The following is a 10,001-nucleotide window of genomic DNA, read 5'->3' as shown; positions in this document are numbered from 1 at the left end:
CCCCGGTGTTGATGAAGGTGGAGTTGAGCACTTCTTGAAGCAATATGGAGAATCTGCAAAATGCGTTGGATCACCACAGCCTGTTAAGTAATCGTAAGATACGGCTTTCTTGCATTGTTTCGGTGGATTCTTTGTACCCGTACAAAGATCGAATTGAAAAGCGATTGGAGGGATACAAAGTTCATTGGTGGAAGATCCGGCATGCATGCTTGAAGCAGGTAAATTGAAGGTATAGTAAAAGTTTTTAGGATTATTAATTCCTTTTACGCCTCCATTTACGGAATAGATGAAAGTATTCACAGGTTGAGTGATCTTCAATTCCCACAACGCATCAATTGTATATGGAAGGGCAGTACTTTGGAAATGAACCGTAATATCATAAGAAGTTCCTTTTGAAACCACGCTAGTTACCAGAATCGATGCCTTAGGAAGACCAGTCAACTTATTAAAGTTATTGCTTGGACATTCTTCATAAGGAACCATGCATTTTCCATTGTTATTCCCAGCAACGACCTTTAAAGTCAATAGAGCGAGAGGAAAGATACTCAACCATCTAAGTATCAACATTTTATTTACTTGTCACTTATTTTATGATAAATACAGCTGCTGCTACTAACACTTTGTTTCGGATGTCCCCTTATTTATAGAATGAGAATTAAAAAAGCAAGATAAATATGGGAGTCTGTGCTTATCCAACTTCCGGCTATACTGCTTTTGTCCTGTTTCTCATTCTTCTCCATTTTGATATTAAATTGGGGCCCTTGGTGACCCTAAAGATGATCTAAAGTGCAACTTTCGAAGGTATTCTCAATTATACGCAGGATATATTCATGCATGTCCTTTTTTGCCGAGGCACCATGTTCTGTCCGGTGCTACAAACAGCGGATCGTCAATGCAGAATTCACTTTAGATGCATTTTTCGTTCGTATCAGTGATGCGGCTAAAGTCGAATAATAATTAAGGGATTCACTCTTTTCTATACCCATTCAGCGCAGATATCAATCCTCTAGAATGGCCTTTCAATTCTCATAAATGATGGTTACGAATTCAATGCATCATAACCCGGAGATAATTTTAAGGTAATCAATGTCGTGAACACACGGCAAGCATCACCCTAGTAAGATAACATGCGGCACTTCAATCTTTGCTAACTAGGCGGTTTAAAAAAGGGGGAATACGTAATCTTGAGCTCATAATAAATTATTTGAGATACACCACGAAGCAGCTAACGGTAAAATCTGCAAGTTCGAAACCCATTTACAATAGCTTTATTGTCCTAAGCCGCATTTATCGTAGGCTTAAATAGTCGTGGGATAACAGAGTTAATACGACACTGTCACTGCAGTTGTCGATTCCTTATAATTGCTAACACCCGAACCCCTTGTGAAGCATTTCCCCTTTTTTCTCTGGCCTTTGCTAAGCGAGAATACTGTACTCGTAATTTTTTATGCAAATTCCAGGGTTACATGCATTATATACAGGTGCGTTAGGTTCGTAACTGATCTAACGACCTCCGCTTCAATTTGTCAAATTTTCTTGAACATTTGCAAGAGATATCTTCCCGTATGGGCTACAGTTAACCTCGATCGGGGCTTATTTGTGTGTTCGACTATACGGATCAAGAAAAATTCAATCAATTAAATATAATAAGATGAAGTCAAAAAAGAAAGAATAAGGTATTGATACAATAAAACAAAATATGAAAAATTTAATAGCAATAAGACATACTGATCCAGAAACCAAGAGATCTTAAATTTTACAATTCTATTGAATGATTTACTTGAACCAAAAGAAATGCATTGCCTGAGCTTTATGATTACACTCAACATGAAATTTGTAATAGAAATGATGCAAGTAAAAATACCATCGTCTAACCTTTTCAGATCATGGGCTCCGGGTACATCTGAATTAAAGACACAGGAACACGTGAGTTGGGCCGGACCGCTGCGCAACAGATCTTTGGATCAAGAGTCATATCTAATGCACTGTGAGGGCTCACTTTTGGAAACCGTGCTTAGTCAGTTATGCAATTTCCCAAAAAGTGACCTAATTCACTAAGACGTACTTTCTTCAATTCTATCAATAGGAAGAGGTACACATACATGATAAGGGCTACAAGTCTCATCAGTAAATAAAGCTCTAGCATGATTCCATTTATCTTCCGCCGAAAAAAAGCGCCGTGACAAGATTATTATTCCCATTTGCAAAAGAAACTTATTCATAAGAGCAATTTAATGAACTAATTTTTTATCTGGAACTATGCCTTGGCACTAGTTTATGAACTGGCATGATATTGGATATGGAAATGACATGATAATGGATATTAAAATGACGTTGTGATATTCTAAAGTTGAAATGAATTTTAAATTCCCATGTACTATCTTCAGGTTACCAAGATATAGCTATACAGAAATATACCACGGCGAACAATTTTGTTATCAATATGGGAGAAGATGATGCTGCTATAGATTGCGACGGTTTAGTTTACTAATGGTTTGCAGACTATGCGACCTATGATCAGCATATATTATGCAGGATGATGCCTTGCGTCTTCAACATGTATCGTTGCTTCTACATTAAATATTAGGATCTACCGCAACTAACCTTATTAGCATTGGAAGCGGAGCATTTCTAATAATAAAATCAAGTTTGTTGGGGTCGGGTAATGTAAATTTCGGCTTACTTTAGAATGTTTTTGAAATATCGAGGTAAATTCAATACATTATCTCAATCATGCTCGTTCCCAAAACTCCACTTTTAGTTTCCAATACGAAGGATTAGAAGTGACATAAATGTGTTCAATTTGGATACTTATTTGCATGAGTTTTATGCTGCACAAGTATGTTTGATCATCAGTTCAAAATATTGATCTAGTCTTGATTCTATAATTAAGTTAAAATATTTTCGAAACCTCGTCCTGAGACATAAGATGATTGCTGAGAATGAACCAACGAGTTCTTTTCTTAGAAGAGTAGTCGATCAAAACTTCGAAGAAAGCAACTGTGCAGCTCAAGCTCAACGTAGGAGGGAAAAGTCGATTCCCAATAAACAAGTTCAAATTATTTCTGCTGCGGAGTTGAATATTTTTAAAGGAGCTTGCTATGCTGTATTTGGAGCATTATGTCGGACTATCAGCGTTCTGATTCTTCATGGTTTTCAAGACTTCGGTTTATGCGGTGATTTTAGTTTTCAAATCGTCAAGGCTTAGCCTAGTTTGCCAACTTACTTAAAGCTGCATTGATGTAGGATTAATTCTGAAGTATTGGATATCATATGTAGGCTCTTTTTTGATTTTAACATTTCCGAAACCGAATAGACAGAATATAATTCGTGGCTAGATTTCGCACCAATATCTGTTAAAAATAGTCAGTTGCGGCTTGTAATTATCTCGTAATTTTAGCCGACTGATACGAAAATATTATAAAAATTTTGCAAGGCACATTAAAGGAGGATATTTTTCATGACCGTTGTTCTTGCAGTTAACAAAATTACTTTTAGCCGTACAGGGATTTATGTCACCCACATATAAAGCAAGTTATGTCTTATGTGCTCCGTATCTCACTTGTGGGATTCGCTTTTCTGTTACTAAATCAGTTTTCAGATTATTCTCATATTTTTATTAGAAGTAAACATTTGCAAGTAAATACTAAGAATGACAGAAATCTTTTATTTCGTTGGTCTAAAAAATTTCCAAAAATATGCGCCGGAGGGTAATGTTTCTTTCAATTAAAATCTTCAAATTTCATGGTCCCGAATAGTACTTTAGTTCTGATGATCATTAAGATCCTCGATATGCGTCTTGAAGTTACGTCAACTATTTTACATTCATCTTGAAGATTTTCCAAATTTAAAACAGTTTGCATTGAAAATACTTAAGCTCTTTAACGAAAAATATAAAAAAGGGTCAATTTCTTAAAAAATGGTATATTAGAAACTTCAGAGGATGTAGAAGTCTATTGTCTTTATAAAGTTATAGAATTTTTCTCAGGCATTTTACTGTGACTACTACTAACATTGGATATTATATTCAGTAATTAAGAGGTCATGTGGTATCTCTTGATTTTGCAACATAAATGTCATTTTCATCCTCGTAGTATATTTCGTGCAATTTCAAATTTTTAAGATTATTAGGACTGCAAGGCTTATTTACAGGCTAATTTACATAAAGCAATAAGTAGATCCACAAGGAATATACTAATGCTAGCAAAAATGAAATGCATTTGATATAATAATACAAGTTTTTCGCATTACCTTCATGAATGGGATAGAATCGATTTTAGAAGAATTATAAACAAATATGTCCAAGAAATTTATAAACATAACTAGTCAACGGACTAGAACTATAATATAACGAAAAGTTTTTTAAATTGTGCGTGGAGAAATTGAAAATGAAATTAGAAGTGATTTACCTTCCCAGTTATTAGATCAAGAAGGCTGCAAAGGTAGCAGCTACTGCGGACAAAATTGATTTTTTGGAAAGCAAAAAGTTTGCAGAGCCTTCGAAGGTACTAACAGTGGCTGATTCTGAAGAGACAGAAGAGGAGCCTGAAGCAGGAATTGTCTCAAAGGAAACCACTGATGAAGATGTCAAACTAGAACCTGCCTCTGTTACAATTGAGGAACCAGCTTCCAAAGTAGTCGGTTTCCCGCTAACCGTAGTAGGCTCAAAGGTGATACTAGACGAGCCAGAACCAGAACCAGAACCAGAACCAGATGAACCAGAACCAGAACCAGAACCAGATGAATCAGAACCAGAGCCAGAGCCAGATGAGCCAGAGCCAGATGAACTAGAGCCAGATGAACCAGAGCCAGAGCCAGAGCCAGAGCCAGATGAACCAGATGAACCAGATGAACCAGAGCCAGATGAACCAGAACCTGACGCTGATGCTGATGCTGGAGCAGACGTGGATTGACAATAGGTAGTAGTTATTGTCGCACAGTGACCATGCTTAGCACATATTGTTAAAGTTCTTGTTTCTACTTCCGTTTCTGTTTGTGTATATACACTAGATGAGCCATAAATTGTAGACAGCACATTAAGTGATGGAGCCAGACCAGATGATTGAGCCGGATGGGATGACTCACCCGGGGTCGATGATACAGGGTTAACAGATGCAGGGACAGTTGATTCATAAGGTGTGGAAGACAACGAAGCAGAAGATTCCACAGGAGTGGATGATTCAACTGGAGCGGATGATTCAACTGGAATGGAAGATTTAATTGGAGCCAACGATGCGGGTGCAGATGATTCAACTGGAGTCGACAAAACAGGAACGGCTGATGCAGGGACAGATGATTCATAAGGTGTGGAAGACAACGGAGCAGAAGATTCGACTGGAGCGGAGGATTCAACTGGAACAGAAGATGCAACAGGAACAGAAGATTCAACAGGAGCCGACGATACAGGAACAGCTGATGCAGGATTAACCGAGGAAGGAACAGATGAGGCAGGGACAGAAGATTCAACAGGAGCCGACGATACAGGTGCAGATGATTCAACTGGAGTCGAAGAAACAGGAACAGCTGATGCAGGATTAACCGAGGAAGGAACAGATGAGGCAGGGACAGGTGGAGTAGAAACAGATGATGAACCTGAGCACTTCTTGAAACAATATGGAGAATCTGCAAAATGAGTTGGATCACCACAACCTGTTAAGAAATCGTAAGACACGGCATTCGAGCATTCGCTCGATGGATTTTTTGTGCCCGTACAAAGATCGAATTGAAAAGCGATTGGAGGGATACAAAATTCATCAGTGGAAGTTCCGGCGTTCATACTTGAAGCAGGTAAACTGAAGGTGTAGTAAAAGTCTCGAGTATCGTCAATCTCATATATGTCTTCATTCACAGAATAAATGGCAGTATTCACGGGTTGAGTAATTTTCAATTCCCACAACGCATCAATCGAATATGGAAGGGCAGTACTTTGGAAATGAACCGTAATATCATAAGAAGTTCCTTTTGAAACCACGCTAGTTACCAGAATCGATGCCTTAGGAAGTCCAGTCAATTTATTAAAGTTATTGCTTGGACATTCTTGATAAGGGGCCATACAGGTTGCACAGTCTTCGGTAGCGAAAACCTTTGAAGGCAATAGAATGAGAGAGAATAAATTTAACCATTTAAGTTTAAGCATCTCGTATTCTTTGTTCACTTATTTCTAGACTGAAAGCCAGGATTTTTTATGAAAATAGCTCTTTGCATCTTAGAAATGTCTACTTTATATAAAAGAAGGAGGACGGACCATGGCCACTTGATATCCGGATATTAGTACTTTGAACATCATCTCATCACTTACAGTTGAAGAATGTGAGCTCTCCCAGCCACAAGAGGTTAACTTATTGCGAATATGCCAGTAATATGCATGCATTTAGCATATGCAAGGTATTATTTTCCGAGCCTTTATATGTCGGCTAAGGTAACACATAAAGTTAGCTTTCCTTGAAGAAGCAGAAGCAAAAACATATAGGATGAAAAGAATATTCTAATGAGACCTAATAACCATCTTTATTATCTTTTTCTGTTTGCTTAACTCCAAGGTCAAATCATATTAATGGACTTATCTTTTCTCATGACTGAAATCCGAAACCCGACACTAAAAACATAACATGAAGTCCGACGCATCAAATATCTTCTTCAAGAAGGCATATTACTTACATATACTGTGACTATTAAAACATAGAGATTTGTGCACTTACTTAAATTTTATATGTATCTTGAGACTAATGTGTTAGTCATTTTCATATTGTGCATACTAATAGGTACTGTATTTCTTAAGCTTGATCACGAAAATATATTGTTATACTTGATGTTTCCTCGGATCTAAGGTGCCTGATCTCGAGCCCCTATTTATTTTTTTTTTCCACCGACTATTATTTTTTATTTTTTATGTTTTATATTTTTATTTCGAAAAAAGTTCTAAGCGAGCTTGGCTAATTAAAGAGATGCATAAAGTTGCGTGAAAGTATGTGCAGGCTTTATGGTTCTTCACTTCAAAATATATTCAGAAAGATCTCAAATACTAAGGCTTGGATACTTGCATTACATTTGAAAGCCGCAAACTAGGCTATGGAATACAACAATAACTGTTGAAGATGGTATCGATTCACAGTTAACAGAATATGAGAAATGTATGACCAATTTGTTATGGTCTCAGGATAAGGTTGCAAGTAAGATGTTATCAAAAGAGGCGGTCTAATGCGAAGAGTCGAGAACCTAAGAATCAAATTGAAGCGAATTAAGGTTCTAGGCATTGGAATTGGAATTGGGAGTATGCATTCATTTCACGGAAAAGAAATACATTTAGACCGACATGCATATATAGCCAAATTAAGTCAATATCCAATCATTCTTGATGAGAGCCTAACTTTCTTGGGGGTACTTGCCAATTCAAGAAGTTGTGAATAGTTGGCTTCCTTCAGGCAGCTAAAAGCTTTTGAAAATTTTGAACGTCTATTAGAATATCAAACACTTGAACATACAGTAACATATATAAACTGAATGAATTCGAGTAACTGATGTCTAGAGCTAATACTAAGGCACTTTGTAGTGATCTAGGGTATAATATAGAAGCTTGCCATAAAGATGCTTGCAATGAAAACGCTTGCAATATAGACGCTTGCCCTATGCTTGCCCTATGCTTGCCCTATGCTTGCCCTATGCTTGCCCTATGCTTGACACATATATGCTTGCTACATAGATGCCTTAATGCTTGTAGGCTTCTTGTCCACAACTTATATTCACGAATGCTAATAAAGACTAAATAAGGTGTGAGCATGTTGTTCGCTCCACTTTTGCTACATATCTTGAACTATGGTCGAAAATTTTGAGCTATTGAAAAACTTTTATGCATTTAATAAAAGACCTGGGCCGAATATGTAGACACATATACATACATATTCTTAGCGATGCAATCCAAATCTGCATGAACAGATATATTTGACGACAGAAACTACTTACTACACGCAGGCTCGGATATTTCTTTCCCTAGTAGCAAGTTGCCATCCATGTTTGTTATAATAGGTTGATATAGATCATGTTATATGCTCTAAGTCTTTGTGGAAGAATATCTTATCTTAACATGGATGGATGCTTTAGATGAAGATAAGTCATGATTCGCATTTAGTGGCTCTCCAATATATAGCCAAACCGTACTCGATCTCGGCTATTTCAACCGGTTATAGATCTCCAAAGATGACATGAAGCATCTTTCTCCGACTTGTGTTTACAAAGGGACAGTAGCAACTTTAATCGAGTCTTTTAGTACTGAAATGTTTAAGTGAAATTGTGATTAATTTTGCATTCGATACTTGATATTTGCAGGAAATGACAAATGTTTTTGAGGCTGGTCTTGCGCTCTGGCTATTTCTTTGCATCATTAATTCATTATCTCCAATTTGATATAGTGAAGCAATAATTTTTCTAAAAAAAGCTTCGGGCCATTAAACCCTCGATTCTAGTTCTAGCTAAAGTACTTGCCTGCATTGTGAATGTATATCAGGTTTCTTGTGACCCACATCTCACTTTTAGCGGACATGCTTGTCATATTACATACACGAAAAACAGGGCTCTGTGCACCAAAATAAATAATACATGAAAAAGACATATTAGATACAGGTAATTATTTAAGCGACAGATCGCAAAATAATAAAGGTAACGAAAAGCGCACCAAAAATAAATTTCATGACTAAATACTATTCTTTCCGAGGAGCAGCGAACCTTGGCGTAGGTTTCTGTAGGGTTCTAGTTCCATGGTTTTCATTGACTTCCTTGTCTTCCTCAATTTTTTTCATCTTCTTGTTTCGCCAAATACGGCCACGCTAAAAGGTGCTATGTTGCTTAACATCTGAGAGATAGACGTCAGCATACTTCTTTTGTAGATAGAAAGATGCGACCTAGTAAGTCTACAATAGCAAGTTCGTGTAATTTTCCTTAAAATGCGTCCTCATTTACAGCTACAACTCCATTACTCTTCCGTATTCACTTAATTGATCCTCGAGTGCGTTTAGACATACCTATCCGCCTCAGAAACATGACAGAAGAAGATCAGTGGCAATCACTTTGTAATAACTACGAATGCTTTACTCCCTTCCCAGATGAATTTTTATTTTTACCTGACTTGCCAAGAGCTTTTTCTAGTCAAAAAGACCACCTGTAGTTAGAATTTGAGAAATAATTTCCTTAGCCATGCCATTTATCGTGTATTGTATTATTGTATCTTGTATCGAAGCGAAATAATGACACACTATTATCCTATAGCAGTCTTGTTTCGTCTATATATTAGCAATAAGTACAATGATGTCTTTAGATTTGAACACAATAGTCTATGTGCGTAAGAAAGAGTAGGTTAAGATTTGATTTGAAATTACTTCTGACGAAATTTTAACGATAGAGTACCATTGATACTCTCGTTTATTTTCAAGATATGTAGTTCCGGGATTTATATTTACTCACAAACTTGTCTTTCTTTATATACCTGCTCCTTAGCTTTTGAGTACAAAAATAGCATAGATCATCCGTTCGCTTATCAGCTCGGCACTTTCCATGGCTTCGAAGATGTTTTGAACGCCCATCCCGTGGAAGCAACACTATCTGCAGGTCAAGTACATGAAAGGGCCATCACACAACACAAAAGTTCCTAAAAATGCTCTATGTGCAGTACATCGGTAGATCTTGTTATCGAACCAATCACGATTCGAGATATTCAACCAGTGTCCATTAAAATGACAAGTCACCTCTAATAAGCGGACTTGATTAGGTAGAATATAGTAAAGGTCTTCCATAAAGAGAACAGGAAGAGTCCATAACCTCTATTAATAGGATATTAATCGAATTTTTTGTTCAGTTTGCCAGTTAGCTAGTAATTTCCTACATCGAAAACGTTAAGGCAACAAAAAAAAAACAGCTTTAAGTTGCACGAAGAGGTAGATTTACTTATCACTGGTCTCGGCTTTCATTAGATGGAATTTTAACTGACATCTTCTTCACTAAGTGCTTTTAAA

The 10,001-nt window shown here is 36.9% G+C and overlaps 3 protein-coding genes across 3 annotated transcripts in view; 1 reads left to right on the top strand and 2 right to left on the bottom strand.

The window, feature by feature from the left end:
• PRCAT00002132001 (uncharacterized protein) overlaps positions 1-567 on the bottom strand; it is a gene marked incomplete at both ends in the record, with an annotated part of 2,471 nt that extends 1,904 nt beyond the window's left edge. Inside the window, one exon of the mRNA XM_062951969.1 lies at positions 103-567. Coding sequence (XP_062808918.1) covers positions 103-567 — 465 coding nt within the window. The remainder of the gene's footprint in view (positions 1-102) is intronic.
• Positions 568-2,929: 2,362 nt separating this feature from the next.
• Positions 2,930-3,208, top strand: PRCAT00002131001 (uncharacterized protein; the record flags this gene model as incomplete). Its single annotated transcript, XM_062951968.1, has 1 exon — positions 2,930-3,208. The coding sequence occupies one exon, from the start codon at positions 2,930-2,932 to the stop codon at positions 3,206-3,208; it is 279 nt and encodes a 92-aa protein (XP_062808917.1).
• A 1,212-nt stretch (positions 3,209-4,420) lies between these two features.
• PRCAT00002130001 (uncharacterized protein) lies at positions 4,421-6,136 on the bottom strand (the record flags this gene model as incomplete). Its single annotated transcript, XM_062951967.1, has 1 exon — positions 4,421-6,136. The coding sequence occupies one exon, from the start codon at positions 6,134-6,136 to the stop codon at positions 4,421-4,423; it is 1,716 nt and encodes a 571-aa protein (XP_062808916.1).
• Between the last annotated feature and the right edge of the window lie 3,865 nt (positions 6,137-10,001).

The sequence above is a fragment of the Priceomyces carsonii genome (genome assembly GCF_900007245.1).
Source record: "Priceomyces carsonii strain CBS4050 genome assembly, scaffold: Debaryomyces_carsonii_scaffold_2, whole genome shotgun sequence".
NCBI lineage: Eukaryota > Fungi > Ascomycota > Pichiomycetes > Serinales > Debaryomycetaceae > Priceomyces > Priceomyces carsonii.
The sequence above is the reverse complement of the archived record's forward strand: the minus strand, read 5'-3'. Positions and strand labels throughout refer to the sequence as shown.